This window comes from Bufo gargarizans, chromosome 8, assembly GCF_014858855.1.
Source record: "Bufo gargarizans isolate SCDJY-AF-19 chromosome 8, ASM1485885v1, whole genome shotgun sequence".
Lineage (NCBI taxonomy): Eukaryota > Metazoa > Chordata > Amphibia > Anura > Bufonidae > Bufo > Bufo gargarizans.
In genome coordinates, this window is record NC_058087.1 from 26083894 (window position 1) to 26108611 (window position 24718).

A 24718-nucleotide genomic window follows, 5' to 3' on the forward strand; every position below is an offset into this window, starting at 1 on the left:
GCAGGGATGGCCAACCTGAGCCTCTCCAGCTGTTGCAAAACTACACCGCCCAAACTGCCTACAGGTATCAGCCTACAGCAAAGCAAGGTGGGAGTTGTAGTTTTACAACAGCTGGAGAGCCACAGGTTGGCCAGCCCTGGACTAGTGTATTCGATCTGGCCTCCAAATTTAGTGGACTAAGCCTTGATCCCTCACCCTACTGGGCCCTCATGTTCATGGATATGCATCTCATTCCTAAGTCTCACAGGATTCCAATAGCTCACCTATTCATTGCCACTAAGCTTAATATCACGAGATATTGGAAATCAACAGATACCCCGTCCTTGTCAGAGACTATCGCCCGGGTGCAACAAAACTGTATCTGATAAAATGATGGCCTATAAAGGACCATAACCCTGGAAGATTCATCTCCCACTGGACATGCTTGTTACATCCTCAACATGTATTGCACTAAACTAAAACACCCCACGTGACGAGTAGTAATGTTATGACTGTTCAATGTTATGTTTATTATCTTTTATTTGAATATTCAGAATTCTTTATTGACAAAAAATAAGGTACACAGCTGCAATGCTCAGATACATTTCTCTTGCAATTCTAATGCATATGTCGATTAGGACGCCATACACCCTTGTCTTCTTCCATTGCTGGATTATTTGCAACTGTGTTCTGTACTTGTTTCTATGCATGATTTATTTACATAATGTCAAAAATGATTGAAATAAAAAAAATTTAAAAAAAACTTGGCAACGAGGAGGCGTTTTCTTTCTATGTGACAGTTATGACCCCAATCACATGTTCCTCTTGTGGCCGGAACCCGAAAAAGTGCTAAATGACAGCAGTTGTGAGTCACCGGGGTTCTAAGAGAGTGCACAGCCCCTGATATCTCCTCCGCTCATTGTGTGGCTCCTTCCATTAAGAGTTACAACAAATTTAAAGGGATTGTGTAGAATTTGGAAAACATGGCTGTGTTCTTCCATTAACAGAGCCGTACCTGTCTACAGGGTGGATTATGGGGTTGCAGCTCAGCTCCATGGAATTGAATGAGGCTGAGCTGCGGTAGCTCACACAACCCGCAGACAGACAGGTGTGCAGTTTATGTTTTCCTATAGACAACCCCTGAGAGGGGGGCTGGCAGTGGAAGCAGGAGGAGCACGGGTGCACAGATCGTCTTGGGCCCACCCTCAGTGCACTTAATGGCTCATTTGAATATGCATTAAAAGTACTTCTGCACCAGAATGAAGCAACAGACCACTAAGTGAAAGATATTGTTACCTTCGGCTGAGTTAGCTCTACAAGGCATTGGGGATTATTTATTATGGCCCAGTATGCCAGTTTTTCTCATGATAAAAAAGTTGCACAACCCCGTTTTATGTTTGTTTTTTTTAAATGCCGATTCTCCTAAATTTAGCAGCATGCAACAATTTCACGCCATCTCTTCTGCACCACTGCCGAATGGCAGGGCGGAGACTGAAATCCACTCCTGTCAGGGGCTGACTTACATTTCATTTCTGGCACACAGACTGCAGGATGCGCCTTGTAAAAAAGTGCAACTTCATTGTGAGGGATATCAAAGCTCAGATAAACGACCCCCGTTGTGCCTGGTCTAACAGCGAATTTCCGGGTACAGAATCCCTTTAACATCTTCCTGGCTGCACGGGTTGAAACAAACATTTGGATTGGCTCCGGTTTCCTGCTACAGTACTTGCAGGTAGGTTTATAGTCATTAGTATTTTCTACCATATAAACCAGGGACACCTGATCATTATCCACAGTTGCATGGCTGGAAATGAGGTTTGAGAACAGTTGAAAAAAATCTGCAGCACTCTTCCAGTGTAGAAAATTCTGTATTTATTCAACCAGCAACAAATATTGCGACGTTTCGACGAAAAAGTCTTCATCAGGCAGGCTGAATATTTTTCTACTATTCTGCTTCTACAAGAGACCCCCAGCCTGGATCCCTATCTGAAGGCACCACCCTAAACTGGACCTTCTTATCAAGTACCTGGACTACTGGCATGATACTTACCCTACTATGGACTTGTAGTGCTGCTTATCTTCTATAGGAAATTAGGTTTGCACACGTGGACAACATTTTTTGGTACCTTTCCATTAAGCAAAGAAAACCCACAATGGTCACTGAAATAATCGGAAACCGACAAAAGTAATAAATAAAAAATTTACTGTAAATCAAGTAATGAAAATCAGACTTTGCTTTTGAATTGTGGTTCAACAGAATAATTTATAAAACAAACAAATGAAACTGGCCTGGAAACGATGGTTCCCTAAACGTAGAAATAGTTTTCCAAGATTTTTATACCGATCATATCATCTGGAGAGATCATCAGTACCTGATCAGAGGGGGTCTGACACCCAGGACCCCCACCAATCAGCTGTTAGAGACGGTTTTGTCCCACCGAGCACAGACGTACATTGTATAGCTGCCCCCCTGGAGGCTGGTTTTAAAGTCAGTATAAAACTGAGTCTGCTTATACAGCACCTACCAGTAGCCATTAGGCTCCAGGAGAAGTATATAGTGGGCTCAGCATGCATGTTGGTACTTGCATCCCTGGATCCGATGAAAGCTGCAATGGCACCGGACGGGGTTAAAAGCAGAGTGTGCTTGGCGTGCATGCTGTACCTGCGCTCCCTGGACTTTATGTGGCTGTCATGGCCCATAAAAGGTAGGAACTAGTGTTAGGGACCACTCATGAAGGCGACCTTGACGTGGTGAGTGGCTTATTACGCTTTGGCCAAAATGTACACCAATGCCTTATTCAACATCCAGCATAAAGGCAGGGCAGAGTGCTGGTTGCAGTGTGCGATTGCATTTTGTGTTTGTACATTGTATAACGGCTGTGCTTCGTTTCACACTCGGACCCATTCACCTCTATTAGGCTGAGCTGCTCTTAGGCGATGTGAACGATGAACGTGACGTCACTGGTCTAGGAAAAGATGAGAGAAGGCCGCCTTATAAAATGCCGATTGGAGGGGGTCCCGGATGGTGGAGTCCCAACAATCAGATACTGATGGCTTCTCTCAAAGAACCCGTTTAATATTTTGTTGCACAACCTTTCTTTGAGGCAATCACTACAATCAAGCGATTTCTGTAACTCTCAATGCGACTTCTGCACCTGCCCACAGGTATTTTGGCCACTCCTTGTGAGCAAGGGGCTTCAGTTGTCTCAGGTTTGAAGGGTGCCTTCTCCAGGTTGCATGTATCAGGTCCTTCCACTGATGTTCAATAGGATTTAGATCAGGACTCATAGAGGCCACTTCAGAACAGTCCGATGCTTTGCTCTTAGCCATTCTTGGAAGTTTTTAACTGTGTGTTTTGAGTCATTATCCTGTTGGAGGACCTATGACCTGCGACTGAGACCAAGCCTTCTGACATTGGGCAGCACATATCGCTCCAGAATGCCTTGATAGTCTTGAAAATTAATTGTACCCTGCACAGATTCAAGACCCAGCAGCCCCAAAACATAACCGAGCCTCCTCATGATTCACAGGTGGTATAAAGGTTCTTCGCTTTGCACGCTTCATTTTTGCATCTGTGAACATAGAGCTAATGTGACTTGCCAAAAAGCTTTAGTTTTGTCTCATCTGTCCAAAAGACCTTCTTCCCAGAAGCGTTGTCTTGTCAATATGCATTTTGGCAAATTCCGGGCTTGTTTTTTTTAAGGTTTGCTTTCAACAGTGGTTTCCTCCTTAGTTGTCTTCCATTCAGCCAACTCTGTAAGCAACGGATGGTGCAATCTGACACTGATGTACCTTGACCTTTGGAAGTTGTTCTGGGCTCTTAGTTTACTGTTCATATTATCCATCTCTTCAATTTGTCATCAATTTTCCTCTTGCGCCCAAGTCCAGGGACTTTGGCTACAGTCCCATAGACCTTAAACACCTGAATAATATGTGCAGCTGTAGTAACAGGAGCATCAAGCTGTCTGGAGATGGTCTTCTAGCCTTTACCTTTAACAGGTTTGTCAATTTTCTTTCTGATCTTTTGAGACAACTCTCTCCTTAGCTTTCCTTGGTCCATGTTCAGTGTAGTACACACCATGATAAATAGCACAGTGACTACTTTTTACCTTCTAAATAGGCAGACTGACTGATTACAAGTTTGAAGACACCTGTGATGCTATTTACAGGACACACCTTAGTTTAATATGTCCCTGTGGTCAAACTTTCAATCTTTCAAGTTACTTAAGTGACCAATGTGGGTTTTTCTTTCTTTAACGGAAGGGTAAATACAATTTTGTCCACGTGTGTATATCCCTTGCAGTGGTACACTGTAGCAATGAGAGAGTTTATTTTTATTTTTCCAGAAACACATCTAATTCTATCCCAAAATTTTTGTCTTCATAGGCCAGGGATGGCCAACCTGCAGCTCTCCAGCTGTTGTAAAACTACAACTCCCATCATGCCCTGCTGTAGGCTGAAAGCTGTAAGCAGTGTGGGCATGCAGGGAGTTGTAGTTTTGCAACAGCTGGAGAGCCTCAGGTTGGCCATTCCTGCCATAGGCTTTAGCCATTGAAATGAACAAACTCTAAAAAAGAAAGTATTTCCATCACTATCTTTAAAAGGGGTTTTCCATTTTGTATCCACATCCTTTAAAATAATGATTTATGAAGGTCGCTGTAAATTTGTAATGCATTATTTTTACCTTTATTGCTCCTATCTTCCAGTCTCGGCTGCGGTCACATGACCATGTCCATGCAGCTCCTTCCCACTTCCTGTGATGTTATGTCTATAGGCGGGGCATTGATAGGGGCATGTTTATGTAACTAGCTGGGTGGGAATAGCTATATAGTAGCGGGGCGTTCTTAGGGGTGGGGCTGGAACTGTGACAGAGAAAGAAGAAGTGCATCATGGGTTTGGTTGGACACAGGAGCAGGAAGCGCTACATACAGGAAGGAAACAAACCAGAGGGATTTGTTTACATGGTGAAAATGGGTCAGGAAAGTCCAAATTTGAAAAAAAAAAAAAAAAAGGACATGAGGTAAGAAACTACATGAGTGTATCTGTCAAAAACCATAGTAAACCTGGAAAGCTTTATGTTGGCATTCCGCCTTACTTAAAGGGGATGTGTGACTTCAGCAAATAGCATTCATCATGTAGAGAAAGTTAATACAAGGCACTTACTAATGTATTGTGATTCTCCATATTGTCTCCTTTGCTGGCTTGATTCTTTTTTTCTCATCTGAGCCAATACATACTAATACTGTACAGAGCGCTCGCTGCGTACAGTATTCCAACAAAGTTTTACGCAAATCGACTTTGGAGGTTTCATCCGAATTCGATTCGCTCATCCCTAGTTACGACCAACCTGCAATCCAACAGTGGTGGTTGTGTTTGCACACTATAGAAAAAAAGTACCAGCCCATGTGCGCTCCCACATTCCTGGCCACCAGAGAGGAAACAAGCAGAGTATAATATGATGGGAAAATGAATCCAGCCAGCAAAGGAGACAATATGGACAATCACAATACATTAGTAAGTGCCTTGTATTAACTTTCTCTACATGATAAATGTGGGTGAGGTGAGAAGAATGGACTTTTCCTAATGCCTTATGTTACTTTCACACTGGCGTTTCAGGGCTCTCACAAGCGGTCCAAAACGGATCAGTTTTGCCCTAATGGATTCTGAATGGATAAGGATCCATTCAGAATGCATCAGTTTGCCTGCGTTCCGCTCTAGAGGCGGAACACCAAAACGGTGCGGATCTGTCTGTGCAGATCCATGACGGATCCGCACCAAACGCGAGTGTGAAAGTAGCCTTACATGATGGTGTGGATAGGTGATGTGTCTTAATTGGTGGGGGTCTGATCATTGGGACCCTCATCCACAACAAGAGCAGTCCCACACTGGAGTGCTGACCCTGGGAAGGGGGGGGGGGGGCATAAACAAAGAGGGACAAATCCAGAGAATGTATATACTGTAGTTGTAGGCGGGTGACCAAAATAGTTCGCCAAAATGTCTGCCGATGACTGTCCTGCATCCAGTAACCAAAGATCTGAAGACTGACGAATAATCCTCGTTCACATGGTACTCAGGCGATAGTTTGCCCCTCACAATATAACCGGATCCCAAAAAATAGAACCACAATTAAAGAAAAATGACTTTTGTGAGAAACCATTTATTTACAATGAACTTTCACAAAGTCTTAATGTATATAACTTATGAAGGGCACAGTGAAGAGGGTCGGTTGTTTTACCAATATCCCCCCCCCCCCCCCCCCCTTGGAAGACCAGAGGGGAAGGACAAGACTTCTCTTCGAAACAGTAATAGGTCTATTATTATAATATATATCTATGTATATAAGTTTTTCTTTAAGTGCAGCAATAATTTCCCCACCCCCTTCTATTAAAGTGGACGTCAAAGTGCTGGCTTTGGGGAAAAAAATAAAAAAAAAAAGTAGAAAACAGACCTTTAGTTTTTGATTTTCTTCATCTTTTTTTTTTTTTGGGGGCATTCATTATGAACAACATATCTTATTTTTTTTCTGTACAAGAGAACTTTGGGTCCGATACAGAAATATAAATATAAAACAAACAGGCTATAAAAGGGGAGGGTAGAGGAGGGCAGTCCTACTGACGGGTGACTTTCTGCCGGCGCTGTAGGGAGTTCTGCAGCTCCCAGATCGTGGTGGTGATACTCCGACTCTCGGCGTAGACAGAAACCCCTCCAAAGGCCAATCCTTATCAGGTGGTAGAGGCAGGCAATGCAGGACGCCCCCCTCCCCTCCCAGTTTCTTCTACTGTGAGCTCGCTCTTTCAAGGATGTGAAGGTCGTAGGGTTTTCTGCTCGTTCTCAGTCTAAACTTGTTCATTAAATTATTGTGTTCTTTCAGTGCAAACTTAGCAGCTGAGACGGTGGGGAACGTCGCCACGATGGTGTAGGTGGAGGCCAAGTCTGAAGAGGGGCTGGCTTGTTCAGTACTCGTGTGGCTCTCCCCGCTGCCGCAGTAGTGTTGATGGTGTTGATGTGGGGTCTGCTGTGATCGGGGGTCCCGGAGCCACCGAATTTTAGCACCTGCTTTAAAAAGTTCACCAAAAAGCATTTCGGCGTCTTTGCGGCTGATCCCGTCGGGAAGTTCTGTGATTTCTAGGACTTTCCCAACAACTGCAGATAGGGAGACATAAGAGCACTTGGGTTAGACCAGGAATGGGCAAACGGCGGCTCTCCAGATGTCGTAAAACTACAAATCCCATCATGCCCTTCTGTAGGCATACTGGGAGGAGTTGTAGTTTTACAACAGCTGGAGAGCCGCAGTTTGCCCATCCCTGGGTTAGACCATTCATAGCGCGGGTCTTGAGGTACCAGAAGTTTAAGGGTCTGTTCACATTTCCATTGGGAAACTACATCATATTTAATAGGAAGAATAGCGCAACATGCCGCGGTATTCTTCCTGCGGAGATGACAGACACCATGACTAGAACCAGACGGATCCACTCAAGTCAATGGAGTCGGCCGGGTGCGGTTGGCGTCTGTCATAGGACAGATCCAGGACTATGTTATTTTTGTTTTCATGCACCTATGACAGAAAAATGGAAACTTTAACAGTAGTGTTAACTGAGCCTAATCTAGATATATACAGATGTAGCAAACATGAAGTTGACCCTTAAAATGGTATTCCGGTTATATCGAGTTATCTCCTATACAAAGAATAGGGGGCAACTATTAAACTGGTGGGGGTCCAACCACTGGGGCCCCAATGATCATGAGAACAATATTAAAAGAGTTATTCCCAAATGGTTAGGTGTGATATTTTATTTTATTTTATTTCTTAAAGACTAACGATGGGGTTTATTTTTTTCTGGAGGGTGCTGGTGCATTAGATCAATAACAAATGAGACTTGAAAGGAAATTAAAGGGTATGTGCATAAAACATACCAGGTTCACCCGCAGAGAGGTCTGTGGAAGCAGCTTTCTTGGTGTTTTTTTTGCCTCTATTTCCATGTCTGTGTCCAGACTGACCCTGGAACATGCACAAATGAGATTTTTTATTTTTGTTACCTGGCATATTATTAATATTACTGAGTCAGTGACACATTGTCTACATCTGTATCTACAGCTATGTGCCCATGTGATTGCATTTTATCTGGCTTATAAGAAATATGAAAACATTCATTCTTTTACCCCCAGTGACTTGGATCCCTGGAGAAAAGCCTATGTATCTACATTAAAGAGAACGTTATCCCCTGAGACGTCTTCATTATATCCTAGATGTGAAATGTAGGATCAAGAACACGATTATAAACCTGTTGACTTGTTATATGTCCATGTACTAATTGAGGAGCATTGTATTGTAATGGCTGACCAAGTAACGGATATCTTGTATCACCTGCCGGGGAGAAAGGAGAGAAAGAGAGAGAGGAAGAGGAAGAGAAAGAGAGAGAAAGAAATAAGATGGTGATGACCCGTATCCTGAGAATGAGAAATGCTGCCTAAATTACTAAAATTATTAAATACCAAATCCAGAGATATAAACTGGGCCACCCTTGCTCCTTTAAAAATCTACAAACTGTATTTTTCAGACTATAAGGAACCCCCCCCCCCCCCCCCCCAAAAAAAAATAAAAAAAAATAAAAATGGCGGTGCATCTTATAGTGTGAACGCTAATGACCGCTTCTATTATGGAAGCAGTCAGCTAACTGCACTGTGGCCCGACTGCCTACAGCAGTGATGGGCAAACTGCAGCTCTCCAGCTGTTGTAAAACTACAACTCCCAGTATGCCCAGACTGCCTACAGCTATCAGCCTACAGCAGGGCATGATGGGATTTGTAGTTTTACAACAGCTGGAGAGCTGCAGGTTGCCCATCACTGGCCTACAGCATCAGGACACTGTGCACATAGGAGTGCACTATGACCTGACACTGTGCGTCATCAGGTCATAGTGCAGCATAGGGCGCAGAAGATGGACAGGGAGCAGTGAATGCAGGAAGAGCGCATGTTCCAGAGCAGGATCTGGAGCAGGGTCTGATCTGAGGATGAATGGGGGTCTAATACAGTGGGCTGATGGGGGTCTGTAAATACATCACGTTACTTATTCTGTACAGATATAAAGTTCATAATGATCCTGAGTTAAATCCTGTATTATACTCCAGAGCTGCACTCACTATTCTGCTGGTGGAGTCACTGTGTACATACATTACATTATTCCTGTACTAATCCTGAGATACTTCCTGTATTATACTCCAGAGCTGCACTCACCATTATGTTGGGAGGAGTCACTGTGTACACACTTCATATTACTTATTTACTGATCCAGATTCAAAGGGTACTGTATTATACTTCACAGCCGCATTCACAATTCTGCATTCAAATCCTAGTATTTGTCTGGTTCAAATATCTGTATAGAGCTTGATCTAGTGAATTGAATTCTGGGAAGTGTCATCTTTACTGTTCAGTCACGTAATGCATGAAAATCAACTAGCGTTACAGAAGCTCGGAAACGCTGTTAGGGGTGTGTCCGTTGCAGAATAAGTAATGTAACGTATTTACCAAGTTATTTTTTTATTTAGATTCTATTTACATTTAAGTTTTAAAATGGTACTCAAAAAGGTAGACATGCCCTTTAAGGAGGACCTTTCACCTGGAAAAACATTGTGAACTAAGTATCATGACATATACAGCGGCGCCCAGGGATCTCACTGCACTTACCATTATCCCTGGGTGCCACTCCGTTCGGCCGCGATGTCCTAGGCGGAGACTTAGGGGACTTGGTTAAAGAAGGCGGAGTCTGCCCTTGTCCTGCTTGGCGTCTCCTCCTCCTCCTCCTAGGTTGTAGCGCTGGCCAATCGCAGCGCAGAGCTCACAGCCTGGGAGGTTTTTTTCTCCCAGGCTGTGAGCTCTGCGCTGCTATTGGCCAGCGCTACAGCCTAGGAGGAGGAGACGCCCAGCAGAACAAGGGCAGACTCCGCCTACTATAACCAAGTCCCCTAAGTATCCGCCTACTATAACCAAGAGAGCGAAGATACAGGAGGGCACAGCGGCCGAACCGAGCGGCGCCCAGGGAGATCCCTGGGCGCCGCTGTATATGTCAAGATACTTAGTTCACAATGTTTTTCCAGGTGAAAGGTCCTCTTTAAACAGTCTCCAATTGCCAAAAGTTTTTACTTGTCAACTGGCGGCACGATCAGCAGGATTCTTTTTCCTTTTGCCTCTATAAACATAAGATCAGTCAGACCTGACGAAAATCGGTGAGTTCGGTCAATTTTGCTCTTATGTGTATAGTCTCTTGAATCCCCCTAGTGTCTAGGAGGTGCAGTGCAATATTTCCAAAGACAAATATATGACCACTTACCTTGTCCTGGAGCAAACGGTCTAGAAAAATGTGGAACTAGAGGGAGAGGTGATAAACCAGGGCGGATATTTTTCATGTTGGTTAATTGGACAGGAACCGGTGACTGAGTGGGCGATGTGATGGGGCTGCTTAGATGTGAATTATGCTGCAAAAGGGGCCAAAAAACAAAGACAAGATTCTTTTATTTAAAACACATCTATCTGTATGAAAAAGCAGCACATATCTACAGCCGGTCCCTTCACCTATTTTATATTTATGCCAATACTCTGGCAAGGGTAGGAGGGGTAAGCCCTAGTGTTGATCGAGCACCACAGTGCTCGGGTGCTCGAGTAGAACACCTCGGGATGCTTTGGGGCTCTACTGAGCACCCGAGCACAATGGAAGTCAATGGGAGAACCCGAGCATTAAACCAGGCACCCCCTGCTCTGAAGAGGGGAGGGTGTCTGGTTTATAGGAAAAGGTCAGGAATTGATGTAAACACCACCAAAATGGTTCGAGAACAGCATGGGGAGGATGTCTGGATGCATCTTGGACTCCCAGGTCGCTGCTGGGAACGATGTTGTCCGAGTAGTACACCACTTTTACAGACTGACAATAATACGCACCAAACCGAAGATAAAATCGATTTTAGAGGAAAAATTGTTAGGAAACATTCTTTCCTGTATATTTACTTGTATATAAAGTGCAATTGCTGCCAAAAATTACAAAGAAGAGGCACTCCGATACAACCTGTATCTCACATAAAGGAGGGCCTCATTCACATTGTGGTACAATTGTTCAGGTAGTGGGACTCCTACACTCATAAAGCTTATGCACTAAGTGAAAGGGCTGCCAAAAATTACAAGGAACTGGCACTCCAATACACCCTTTATTACACATAAAGGAAGGCATCATACACCCTTAAATTATGATTGATGGCCTGCTGGTGACACTCTAAAAAAAAATTAGGGGCGAGGGCCTGCTGCTGAGGGCAGCCTAATAAGCATGTTGATATGATGGAGGAGGACGAGAAAAGGAAGATTGAACCATATGCCCTTTTTTGTGGTGGAAGGGGTGCATGGGAATACAGTGTACTTAATACACCATAAAAACAACATTTAAAGTGCCTTTATGTTCAGCCACTTTCCTCTGGTGGAGTAGAGAGGTCAGGGGCAATCCAGGCCTTGTTCATTTTTATAAGAGTCAACCTGTCAGCATTTTCAGTTGACAGGCGGATGCGCTTATCAGTTATTATGCCCCCAGCAGCACTAAATACCTGCATAAAACACCGGCGGCAAGGCAGGCCACACCTCCAAGGCGTAGAGGGCCAGTTCGTGCCACGTGTCCAGCTTGGACACCCAGTAGTTGTAAGGCACAGAGGGATCACTGAGACGCTAACACAGTCTGCTACATACTCCTTCACCATCTTCCAAAACTTTGCCCTCCTTGCGACACTAGGACCTTCCGGTATTGCACCATTCTGCTCGTCCCCTCCACCACAGAAATTTGAGATCAGAAGTTCTCTTTGTAGCGGGTCGAGAAGGGTGAATAAACAGTAAATCTGTGTTGGCCAAAATGCGTACAACGCAAGGGTCACGGGAAAGGCAGCATAACAAAGTCAGCCATGTGTGCCAGAGTCCCCACAGACAAGACTTCGCTGTCCTCATCAGACTCAATCTCCTCATCCTCTTTAGCCCATCCACGCTGAAGAGATGGAATAAACCTGCTATGGGTACTACCCTCTGTAGGGGAGGCAACAGTCTCCTGCTTCTTCTCATCATCCAATTCGTGTTGAGAAGACGAACAGATGTTCACCCAGTGTGCTGTCAGGAGAATGTAGCGTCCCTGGCCAAAACACTTTGTCCATGTCTCAGTCGTTAAGTGGACCTTCCCAATACCTGCGTTGGTCAGGGCACGGGAGATGTTACGGGACACATGCTGGTGTAAGGCGGTGATGGCACACCGGGAAAAATAGTGGCAGCTGGGGACTGAGTAGCGAGGGACGGCCACAGCCATCAGGCTGAGGAGAGCCTCAGTGTCCACAAGCCTAAATGGCAACATTTCCAGGGCCAGCAATTTGGAAAGGTGCCCTTTTAGTGCTATGGTCTGTGGGTGGCTGAGTATTTGCGCTCTCGTTCAGAGACCTGGGGTATGGACATCTGTACGCTGCGCTGGGATACAGAAGTGAATGTGCTAGCTGATTGTGCTTGCGAAGGTCCAGGGTGGGAGGCATCCGGGCCTGCGTCTTGAACAGGGGATTGGCCAGCACGTAAAAGAGGGGAAGAGGAGCCAGTGGTGTGACCCGCAGACACAGATTGTGGACCCAGGCGTTTGGCCCACCTAATAGGGCGCTTTGATGTCATGTGGCGGATCATGCTGGTGAGGTTGCTAGTGTTCACAGCCCCCCCCCCCCCCTCCCCGCTCCTTTTGGTATGGCACAGGTGGCAAATGACAATTCTTCCTCAAAAAAGCGCCAGACTGCGGAACACCTTCCCCTTGGCAAGGGAGGTTGCTGCAAGGGGTTGCTCCGGGGAACAGTTGCGGGCCTGTTTGGTGTGGCCCGCCTTCTCCCTTTTGCCACCCCACTGACTCTTCCAGCCTGTTGCGGATCCCTCCCCCTCTGTACTGCTGTCCTCGCTGGGATTACCACCTTCCCAGGTCGGGTCAGCAATTTTATCGTCCACCACCTCCTCTTCCTCCCTCTGGTCATCCTCCTGACTTATTGACCTAACAAGAACCTCAATTATTGACAACTGTCTCATCCTCAACCTCTTGAGACACTAATTGCCGTTGACTTATTGGCAACCGTGTCTCATCATCATCCACCTCATGAAACACTAATTGCCGCTCCCACCGTCATCTTCTTGTGACTGTGGATGCTCAAGAGTTTGGGAATCGGGGCACAAGATTTCCTCATGTCCCTCTTCAAGCGGACTTGTCGAGAGGCCCAAATGAAGGAATGGCGCTGAAAAGAGCTCCTCGGAATATCCGAGTGTGGGATCACTTGTTTGGCAAGACTCTCCATGGTGGGAGGAAGGAGGATCAGGGTGAGGATTCTGTTGACCAGACTCCTGGCTACTGAGACTGGACTTGGTGGAAGACAGGGTAGTGCTTAACCGACTGGAAAAATTATCTGCTGCAATCCAACCGAACACCTGGTCGCACTGGTCTGACGTCGAGAGTCCTGCGCAACCTGCAAACTGGGACATGAAGCTAGGTATCATGGATGAGTGTGTTTCTTGTGCTCTGGCAGCAGGCACAGTTTCACCGCACATAGGGCCGCGGTCTCTGCGTGCAGCAACAGCAGTGCTGCTCGCTTTCAGCATATTAAATGGTATATATGCTTGCAAGTATGTCACACGTATCGTAGCACAGGGTTTGGAAGTGTATGTGCAAATAAAGTACACAGAATGTTACAGATATTTTGGATGGGCAAACGTTATACAGGAGATGTAGTGCAGGTAATGTCGCTGTCACCAGCGGCCAAACAATTGCGCTGAATTTCACAGCACAAATGTAACAGATGTAGCAGAGGTTGTGTCACTGTCAGCAGCGGCTAAACAATTGCTCGCAATTTAGCGCAGATCACGCTAATAATATATATGGCAGCCAGATAAAACAATAGTCCTTAAAAGGACTTTTGGGGGTCTAACACCTTTCACCAGTAAACCCGGCCTAAAAAAATAAAAATAAAAAATAAAATATTCCTGTCCCTACACTATCTGTCCCTTCTGCTGCAGCTCTCCCTGACTAAGGTCTCATGCATACGACCGTTGTTTTGGTTCGCATCCGAGCTGCAGTTTTTGCGTCTTAGATGTGGACCCATTCACTTCAATGGGGCCGCAAAAGATGCTACATGGCTACGGCATTACAGTGAGTGCCAGTACCTCCGCACACGTTTATTGGCTGGAGGAGACTCGAGCATTGAAGTTAATGGGTGTGCACCTCGCATGTGCGGCCACCGCTCCGATTCATTTCTATGGGGCAGACACAAAATAGCCGAGCCAGCGCGCCCTCCTCAACTTCCTCTGCTCCGCTTTCCTTGTAGGTGCAGGTCCCAGAGGTGGGACCCGCACTTATCAGTCAATGGGATAACCCCTTTAAACTACTCATTCATCCTATTGATAGGAGGTTTAACTAAAAGGGGTTTTCCAGGAGTTCAATACTGAATGCTGGTCCCCAGGATAGGTCATCAATATCCGACTCTTGGCGGACCGATGCCTTCTCAAACAGCTGATCAGGGGGGGGTCCCGGGTGTCATACCTCCACCCATCAGATACTCTGGATAGGTCATCAGTAGTAAAGTCTTGGAAAATCCTTGAAGGACTGTAAAGCGACCCATAATACTAGTGAATCAAGATGGACGACTTTAATCATTTGCTGCCAACTGCTACTGCCTCGTCAGGACACAATACAGCAAAACAGACATCAAATGTTGGGATCATGGGGGTCCCAGAGGTGGGCACATCGCTGATCATAAAGTGATGGCACATAAGAGGAGAATAACCCTTTTATATTAATTGTATAGCACATGTATAAAGCTGTTCACTGTATGCTGGTATTATATGAGCACTGTATGGCGGTATATCTGACACTGTATAATAGATTTTGTAGTGTATGGTGGTGGAGACACTTTATAGCATTGCCATTTAGGCAACTGTATGTATGGGTCATATGGCGAATGCATGGTACGGTTATTTGGGCACTGTATGGACGGGTTATTTGTAAACAGTAAGACATCATATGGGTAAAGCACAGTACATCATCTAACGTAAGGTCGGCTCTGGTCAGAAGTGCAAAAAACTGCAATTCACACTTTGCTGGCGGTCAGATGCAACACAAAAACAACAATTTTTATTTATTTTTTAAACATGCATCTGTGAGGAACCAAACCGTAAAAACCCAGGCCAACCAGGAAAGCTTTAAATTATTAAATGATGCAGACTCTATAGAGTCACAATAAATAAAAAGAACCCATTGAAAACCACCAGAACTCTATGGACACAAGAGCGCCCCCTTCATTTACCTGTGCAGACAGATCCAAGCCTCCATACTCCGTTTTATGAGCCCTCTGGTGGTCACAATAATATTTATTTGGCTTCCACTGAGGTGGTGAATGTGTTTGAGGTGGTGGGTTGTGAGGAACATTCAGCTGCATCATTACCATTCCACCAGGAGGGGGCGGCGCTGGTACTGCTAAAAACAGGGAGAAAAATAAATACGGTACTCTACTAAAAGCTCAGCGCATTTATCAAATCTAACAGACTGATTATTACGTTAAAGGGATGGTCCAAGAGCAGAAGAGAGCTGCTTTTTGTTCAGAAACAGCACCGTGTCCGTCCGTGGGCCGTCTCTGGTGTCGCAGCTGAATGCACTCAAGTGAAGTGCAATACCAGAGGCGATACAAGGAAAGACGCGACGCCGTGTGCGTCATCTATTCCACATATATCAATATTTTCTGCATACGTACGCTGTATACCTGCACACTGAGGACCTGGCAGTGGCTGAGAGCTACAAGGAGAGGTTGCCCTTGGAAAATGCATCTGGTCGGATCCTGGATGCTGCATATACCCCACTGAGGAGCTGTGAAGCACAAGGAGTATTTGCTGTCAGTCTATTATAGTACAATACGCCGGGCGGTAGATATTTTACATAGTGTCCCTACCTCAGGTTATTCTGCTGTCCCGGTGAGATGACGCTGTAGAAAACCGGCATCCCCGTGGTTGGTAACTGGCCCTGGTGGGACTGGTTAGGAATGAGCACCTGTTGGTGATATGGCTGTTGTAGCACAGACTGGGAGCCTTGCCGAACAGGAACCTAAGAAAACAAGCCCATCCGTTTTTACTACATATTATAAGGCATCTCTTCAGCTAAAGCGACTACAACACTAGTACGAAATGCTTTATCACAGCCTTACTGGCACTACCTGGTATGAGGGCACTGAGGAGTACTGCACCATAACACCTTGGATGGGATTGGCAATGTTGCCAAGCTGCCCGCTGACCAACGTCTGACTCTGAGGCTGCTGCACATTGACCATGCCTTGGTGGTGGTAGGTCGGCTGCTGGCTGGGCATAACTGCAGGATAAGCTGCAATGTACAAAGAGAAACTATGGAAGAAAATGCATCACCTGTACATGGCCGGGTACAGTCCAGGGGTCAAGGACCAAATCACGAACATGGTTCAAACATTAGGCCCTTGTAAGGGCTTAGAAAACGTGGTTGCTTTCATCTAAAAAACAGCACCACGCCTCTCCACTGGTTGTGGGTGGTATTGCAGATCAGCCTCATTTACTTCTATGAAGCTGAGCTGCAATCCCAGAGAGAAGCCATGGACGGGTGTGAGGCTGTTCTGGGAAGAAAGCAGCCATGTCCTTCTAAACCCCGACAACCCCTTAAGAACTTTTTTCAACATAAATCCACATTTTTTTTCATTATTAGCAGCGCCTCTGTATTGAAAACCCATACAGTAAAAAATAATTAAAGGTACACTATACATCAGGTCACGGGGGTCCTATGCTTGAAGATTTCCCAGAGACAAACTCAAACGTGTTGAAATTCAATGCGACCAGTGCCCGAAATCCTAAAATATGTCCTAACGGCCACAAATACTAAGCACCTTTAAGGCCTGTGTTGGGCTCTAGGCTGCCAGCTGTTGTAATGCCAGGTCTTCCAGGAAGATGGAGGGGTGAGGCCCTCACTCTGTCATCAGTGCAGCTTTCAGCACTTAAATGGTTAAACAGCAAGGATCTTAATTTGCATATTACAGCACTTTAATGGTTAAACTGCCAAGATCTGTAGGACCTCCGTTTGCACATTGCAGCACTTCAATTGTTAAACCGCCAGGATCTGAGTTCATCTGATCCTAGCTGTTAGGGTCCGTTCACACGGATCCGCAAAACACGGACACCGGCAATGTGCGTTGCGCATTTTGCGGACTGCACATCGCCGGCACTGTAATAGAAAATGCCTAATCTTGTCCGCAATCGCGAAAAAGAATAGGGCAAGTTCTATTTTTTTCGGGAACAGAATTGCAGACCCGAAAGTGCGGATCCGGACAGCACATCGTGTGGCCCCATAGAAATGTATGGGTCTGCAAAATGCAGAACAGAATTGCGGATGTGTGAATGGAGCCTTAGTGCGGGACTGTCAATCACAGGCACCAGGGATGGCGGGGTCACAGCTGCTCCCACGTTATACCCTTTAAGCGCCAGTTTGTATAACCTTCCTACAATGGTCTAGATGCACATGAATTTGGGTTAAGGGGTTAATATCGGGAGCGTATGCATCTTAGACTGCACCACCACTACAGTAGCTATACATCTGTGGGGTATTGAGGACACGACACAACGGTTGGCGGTGTAGACCGGTCTGCAGGGGGTCTATAGACTCCATGCACAAGTCTAACCTCCCCCTGTACAATTCTCTGTGTGAGGTGAAATAACAGATCAGCAGAAGTCTCCTGTTAAGTTTTAAGCCCTTTCAAAGGACAAACGGTCCCCCGCCGCGCATCAACAGCGACGCTTGCTTCGAGTAGCACTCCGCGTACAGCGGCACATGACACGAGAGCTGGCCCGCGCTTTCAACTACACAATGCATGAGCTTTTCATTTGCATTTCAATTCCAGCACAAAGGAGATCTGGAATAAAAGGGCCGCTCCGGCCTCCACAATGGGCCATACAGGGACGGCGGACTTCAAGGCTGATCTGGACATGTAGCCAAAAAGGCAGAAATAACACACATTTACATTTGGAGGGGGTGATCGGCGTGTAGGGTGAAGGTGCAATAAAAGCAGGATCAGACTGACACTGTCACGTGACCCTCCCCCCTGTTGGGACTAGTGACGTCACTTTAATAAATATATATATATATATATATAAAAAACACAATCAGTGAATTGGTAAGGGCCCACTGCTCAGAAGCGGGCCGGCCAAAAGTGCAAACCTGTCCAGCTGCACAGGTACTCATTGGGTAATGGGGCCCATGTCACCACTAGATCCAGAATGCATGTAATGAACTCACGATTACTGGTAACAGGATGAGTTACTGGATAACCGGGGCCCATATGCTGTTCCTGCACATGGGCCCCTAGCCATCTGTGTCTGCCTCTGCCACCAGCATGCATCTTTGATTTCAGACGCTTAGTACAGAGGAGATCCAGCAAGTCTGTGTAATCCTAAAATTAGTCTGTACCATACGTCGGAATCAGTCCCTGTTCCCATCTCATCCACTGGGACCAATTTCTAATAAGCCAATCAGCGTTTTTCCAGTGTGGGAGGGATCCAGCATACCCGAAGGAAACTCACACTGACACTGGGAGAAATACAAGCGCTATGCAGGCGGCAGCGCCCCGCATCGGATTCATAATCAGGACCCCATATTGCATTCTTCATGAGCTAACAGCATGGGCTGGAGTGTATTCATATACATCAAAAAATGGAGGGACAGGTTCGGGGGGGGGGGGGATCTATAATCCAGATGAGCCACTTGCTATACAATATGGCTGAAATATTTGAAGATCTGGCTTGTCACCATTTAGTCAACAGACGGCTTTTCTATAACAAAGGTGTAATAAATGCATATCCGACTGTGGCGTTAAAACTAGGGTGAAGCCAACTTGTGTTTTTCAAGTTCGGGTACCTGTGCAATTCCGTCATCACAGAATATAATAGGAATGCTATGGTGGAATGCACCACGGAAGACTTTAAGAGGCATCCTGTCGTAATAGAAGTCAATGGGCAGCATAACGCATCCGTGGTGCATTCCGTGATAACGGAATTGACCATATATCCGAACGCCAAACTTGAAAAACACAAGTTCGCTCATCCCTAGTTAGAACCACTGATCCATTATTTTACTGGTTCAGCCCGTTTTCACTTGTATGCTGTAAATAAGACAACATAACAATGAATGTGGCGGAAAAACAGAAAATGTTGTACGATTTCCTGTAGCACGAACTGTAAAGGAAGCAACAAACACAGCCGTAAAGCAATGATCCCCAACTGTGGCAAAACTACAGCTCCCATCGTGTCCTGACAACCTGTAGGGCATGATGGAGGGGGGGAGTGTAGTTTTGCAACAGGGATCAGCAACCTCCGGCACTCCAGCTGTGGTGAAACTACGACTCCCAGCATGCTCCATTCAATTCTCTGGGAGTTCTGAAAACAGCCAAGGAGGTGTGCATGCTGGGAGTTGTAGTTTGGCCACAGCTGGAGTGCCGAAGGTTGCTGATCCCTGCTGTAGGAGATCACTGCTGTATAGTGTCATCCCACACCACCCAATAAGGACGCCATTGTACAATATTGGGGGGGGGGGGGGGGGGGGGGGGATTTAGGAAATCTCAAAATCTTGTCGCTGCAGCCAGGAGAAGACATTGCTACAGAAGCAGCTAAACCGAAGAAGAGAAAGTGGCTGGAAAAGAGACCGGTTCACTGTGAGAAACTTAAACCCTCTCATACAGCGCCCCGGGCCCGCATCCCGCCGCTCCATGTCTAACCCACAGCGCAGGAATGGGGGGAGGGTTACAGGTAGAGAAACATACAAACCTGTTTGGTGGGGGGCAGCTTGTGGCAGTGTTTGGTTTGGTTGAGAACTAAACTGGACAGATGATACGGGTCGGTATTGTTGGTTCACGTGAGGATACTGGTTTGGAGCACAGTAGCAGGTTGGCATCTAGACATAGTGAGAAAAAGTAAAATAAACAAATAAAAATTGGTTTACCCCACCCCCCAAAAAAAAATTATAATTTTTAATTCTACATTTTTCAGAGCAGCACCTGGATCTGAATACTTTTGTAACTGCATGTAATTAAAAATTTAGAACAGCCACCAATTGTCAAGGTGATTGCACATGATCAGTTCTATCTTTCAATTGCCACCAGCTTACAATCTTTGACAGGTTCAGGGAGAGAAGGACACCCCCTTCTGTCGTGGGAAACCTCCTTAAGCAAAAATATAATAAATATTGACAATATTTAAAAAAATATATATAACATTTTTTTCTCAAAATTGTATATCTTAACGAGTTAATATAAAAATATAACAATGTCAGTAAAGCTGCCGCCAGTGAGACTTCATGGCTGCAAAATGTTAACCTATGCAAAATTAGGCAAAAAAACCCCCCATTAATAATTCTCATCTCCACACAGTATATTCCACCCATAAAGTACAGACATTTGCAAATTAGTCTGTTGTCACCTAATAAACCTTCAAGCCCAAAGCTGGATTCCACTAATGACTACGGCTTCACCATTAGCCGCCGCTAGAAGCTCTCGGTGTCCTTTACTGACATCTTCCTCATTAGCACCTGAGCTGGTCTCGGGGGAGCCGCGTACCTGCTGGAGAGAGGGGGGCTGGATGTATCCCTGCGGCTGCAGCACTGTGGGATTGACAGGCTGGCTGGAGGCAGAATAGTTGGGGGGTGGTAAAGGTTGTCCAAGTGGCGGTGGAGGAGGGGGAGGAGGGAGTGCCATGATGTAGCCAGACTGAGCAGAAGGTTGAAGCACCACGGTGGACTGGAACATGGTCGAATGGTCTGAAGACTCTGCCGAAGGCTGTCTGGCAAGACTCATATGGCTAAACTGGGAGCCCAGGTTGTCTGGCTATATAATAAATAAAAGAAAATATAAAAAACTAAAAATATTTTAAATATATTAAAAATAGCAATACATAAAAAAATTAATACTGTAATCTTTATTAACTCTAATTCCAAAAATTTACATGTACAACCTATTTTCTTATTTCTATATATAAATCTCCCCAAAAATCATAAGCATAGTAAAAATAAAAAAATACATTAATGACATCTCTAGAACAAGGCAGCAGCATAAAAAGTAAAAATCTCTAAACTGTAAAAAAAAAAAAAAAAAAAAAAAAATGTGACTATATAGAAATTCTCAGTCATCATCACAAGCAAAGCATCAGAAAATAACTCAAGAAAAAAAAAAAAGGCAAAAGGAAAAAAAAAGCCTGTTCCTCCTCTTAACTTAATTAACACCTTGACAATTAAAGTAATGTTGATTCATCTTAATTTTTTCTCATCAGCCATCCCTGAGGAGAGCAAAAAAAAATAAAAAATTGCTTAGAGCAGCAATGTTCATACTATATCCTGGAACACTACAGAACACGTCTCCCGAGTAAAAAAAATAATTAAGAAAATAGATAGCGCTGCCAGCGAGGCTTTGGACTGCGTTTGCAAAATCTCGGACAACCTATAAAAATGACAATCCAAAAAACGGTGATTAGGGGAGTCGGGGGGGGGGGGGGGGTCATTATGGTGATATTAGGATAATTGGAGTTACCATGATGTTAAATTAACATCAAGACTATAAAAACAAAAAAATAAAAAAAATTCAACTGGTTATATAAAGGGTATTACGGAACGTGGCGCTTCACCTTCTTCCCAATTTCACCTCATCGGCTTAGGTTACAGCAGACTCTTGAAATTAATTGGGAATTAGAAAGTCACCAGATATTACAATCAATCTGGAAAGTGGATGCCATCGGGAATGAGCAGAGGCTGTGGCTCATGATGCAGGTATCTTATTAAAACTGGCCTTAAAAAAAAAAAAAAAAAAGTGCTATTTGGGAATATTAAAACCCAAAATATTAGGTTTAAAATAATCTATTTGTTGGATGTAAAACTTTCATAAAAAAAAAAATATATATATAATAAAATTACTTCATATGGGAAAAGGGTGATTATTAAGGTGTAATCTATCTGTATTAGTCCACAGCTGAGAACTTAACTTTAATATAATTTTTATATTAGTCGTTATATACATCTATTTTTATATCATTTTTATATTTTCATGACTTTTTATATTTTATATAATTGTATATCTTTATACACATTTTACATTTTATTTAATATTGTGTAATTTTAATATTAAGACTTTCCATTTTTATGTTTATTTTCTTATATAATTTTCTATTTTTTTTATACTGTATTTTATATTGTTTTTTTATCTACCCAGGAATTTCAATAAAAAAAAAAAAAAACATCCCCTTGCCAAATTAATCTACTCAAACTTTTTTTTTTTTCATTAAACATTTGCACTTGAGGTGATGCATCTTCAAACACTAAAGTTGCTTCACCTTTTATTTTGTCCTTCAGGATTTTTTTAATGCATTTTAAAAATGAAGATGCAAAAAGTCTAAACAAAAAGAAATCACAGGAATCCTTAACACATAAAATAAAGAACAATCTCAGTGCAGCTGAACAATTTCACTTAATTAAAAACACTGAAAAGAAGGTTTATCCGTGAAAGGTGGATGCAACCCCCTCCACCCGCCCGAGCTCATGGTTGATGCCCTGGGTAATGAATCAATTATCTTGTATATTATTATACATCATATCTACAATTACATTGTGTACATCCCAACGGCACCGGGTCCAAACAGATAGTTGTATAGCTATTCAGGTTAATATAGCTATTCAGGTTAGGAATCACATGCAGCTGTAAATGGTTTGCACCCCCGAGTGGGGTCCAAAGACCAAGATTTTTTTGTCAACTATCTCTTAAAAAGAAATTGGGGGGATGGGGCAACTATCTGCATGAAAATAAACAAACTTTTTTATTTTATTTTTTTTAAAGATATCTACCAACATAAAACTTCCACTTTAGACACAAACACATTACATGTACAGAGATACAAGCAGCACAGAGACAAGAGAGCAGAAGATAGTACCACAGTGTACTGCTGAGTGGGTGAGACCTGCAGGAGCGGGGGTGGATAAGAGACGGCTGGGTACTGAACAGGTTGCGAGGAGGACGGCAGAGACCGGATAGGCTGAAGGAGTAACAGTTGAACAAACTTTGTTAATAAAAGACAAGAAAAAACAGAGATGAAAACACTCAGAACAAGACTGAACGGTAAGGCCTCTTTCAGACGGGCGTTGCGGGAAAAGGTGCGGGTGCGTTACGGGAACATGCACGATTTTTCCGCGCAAGTGCAAAACATTGTAAATGCGTTTTGCACGCGCGTGAGAAAAATCGGCATGTTTGGTACCCAAACCCGAACGTCTTCACAGAAGTTCGGGCTTGGGATCGGTGTTCTGTAGATTGTATTATTTTCCCTTATAACATGGTTATAAGGGAAAATAATAGCATTCTGAATACAGACTGCATAGTACAATAGGGCTGAAGGGGTAAATATTTTTTTTTTTTAACTCACCTTAATCTACTTGCTCGCGCAGCCCAGCATCTCTTCCGTCTGTCTTCTGTGTTGTGTGCAGGAAAAGGACATGTGGTGACATCACTCCGGTCATCACATGGTCCATCACATGATCTTTTACCATGGTGATGGATCATGTGATGACCGGAGTGATGTCACCACAGGTCCTTTTCCTGCACACAGCACAGAAGACAGACAGAAGAGATGCCGGGCTGCGCGAGCAAGTGAATTAAGGAGAGTTAAATTATTTTTACATTTTGTTTTAACCCTTTCAGCGCTATTGTACTATGCATTCTGTCTTCAGAATGCTATTATTTTCCCTTATAACCATGTTATAAGGGAAAATAATAATGATCGGGTCTCCATCCCGATAGTCTCCTAGCAACCGTGTGTGAAAATCGTACCGCATCCGCACTTGCTTGCGGATGCTTGCGATTTTCACGCAGCCCCATTCACTTCTATGGGGCCTGCATTGCGTGGAAAACAATATAGAGCATGCTGCGATTTTCACGCAACGCACAAGTGATGCGTGAAAATCAGCGCTCATGTGCACAGCCCCATAGAAATGAATGGGTCCTGATTCAGTGAGGGTGCAATGCGTTCAACTCACGCATTGCATCTGCGCGGAATACTCGCCCCTGTGAAAGAGGCCTAAGAGAGAAGACATGTCGCTCACAGCCTCTTTAGCTACATGCTGGCGCGGATTTGCACTACAATTTACACTAATCTCTGGCATAAATTATAGTAACTCTGTTGAGCTCTGCTACCTTTATTGTGACTTTTAAACAAGAAAAAGGTGGGGAAAAAAAAATAAAAAAATTCCCCCCCCCCCCCACACCTGAAAACTGGTGCAAAGCCAAGATCAATTCCCAGAGACCCAGTCACAATGAATGGCACCCAGTAACAAAGAGTTATAAGATAGACATGTCGTGGAGGAGTATTAAATGGGGATCAGTTGAAAGTGGTCAACCTCTATCCACAGAATTGGCGGAGAACTGTTAGACTGGTGGTGGCCGATCACAACACAAAGGTCCTATGCCCCTGTTTGAATGGAGCGGCGCTGATCTGTTCAAACTGTATGGGACTGACTGAGATAGCCGAGCCTTGTAGTCCGCCATCTCCGGCAGACCCGCAGTCACGCACATGCTCTACCATTACTCCATTCAAATGGGAGGGGCATGAAACCCCTAATTTTGTGATCAGTCCCCCACCAACCCAACAGTTATCCCCTCCCCTGAGGACAACTGGAATACTCTT

At 44.5% G+C, this 24718-nt stretch overlaps 1 protein-coding gene across 17 annotated transcripts in view; it reads right to left on the reverse strand.

Moving 5' to 3' along the window:
• Positions 1-6217: 6217 nt before the first annotated feature.
• R3HDM1 (R3H domain containing 1) overlaps positions 6218-24718 on the reverse strand; it is an 85672-nt gene continuing 67171 nt past the window's right edge. For 5 of the 17 annotated variants that reach the window (XM_044302511.1, XM_044302517.1, XM_044302510.1 and 2 more), the window contains 11 exons: positions 22976-23077; positions 20620-20886; positions 19832-19958; positions 16213-16376; positions 15952-16103; positions 15757-15869; positions 15313-15482; positions 10308-10452; positions 8262-8344; positions 7894-7978; positions 6219-7122 (listed from right to left, as the gene is read on the reverse strand). In XM_044302511.1, the coding sequence (XP_044158446.1) occupies positions 6755-7122; positions 7894-7978; positions 8262-8344; positions 10308-10452; positions 15313-15482; positions 15757-15869; positions 15952-16103; positions 16213-16376; positions 19832-19958; positions 20620-20886; positions 22976-23077 (1776 nt within the window). In that variant the 3' untranslated portion in view covers positions 6219-6754. Of the gene's footprint in view, positions 7123-7893; positions 7979-8261; positions 8345-10307; positions 10453-15312; positions 15483-15756; positions 15870-15951; positions 16104-16212; positions 16377-19831; positions 19959-20619; positions 20887-22975; positions 23078-24718 lie in introns of all 17 variants that reach the window. The other 12 variants (XM_044302524.1, XM_044302519.1, XM_044302523.1 and 9 more) reach the window with 10 other exon arrangements.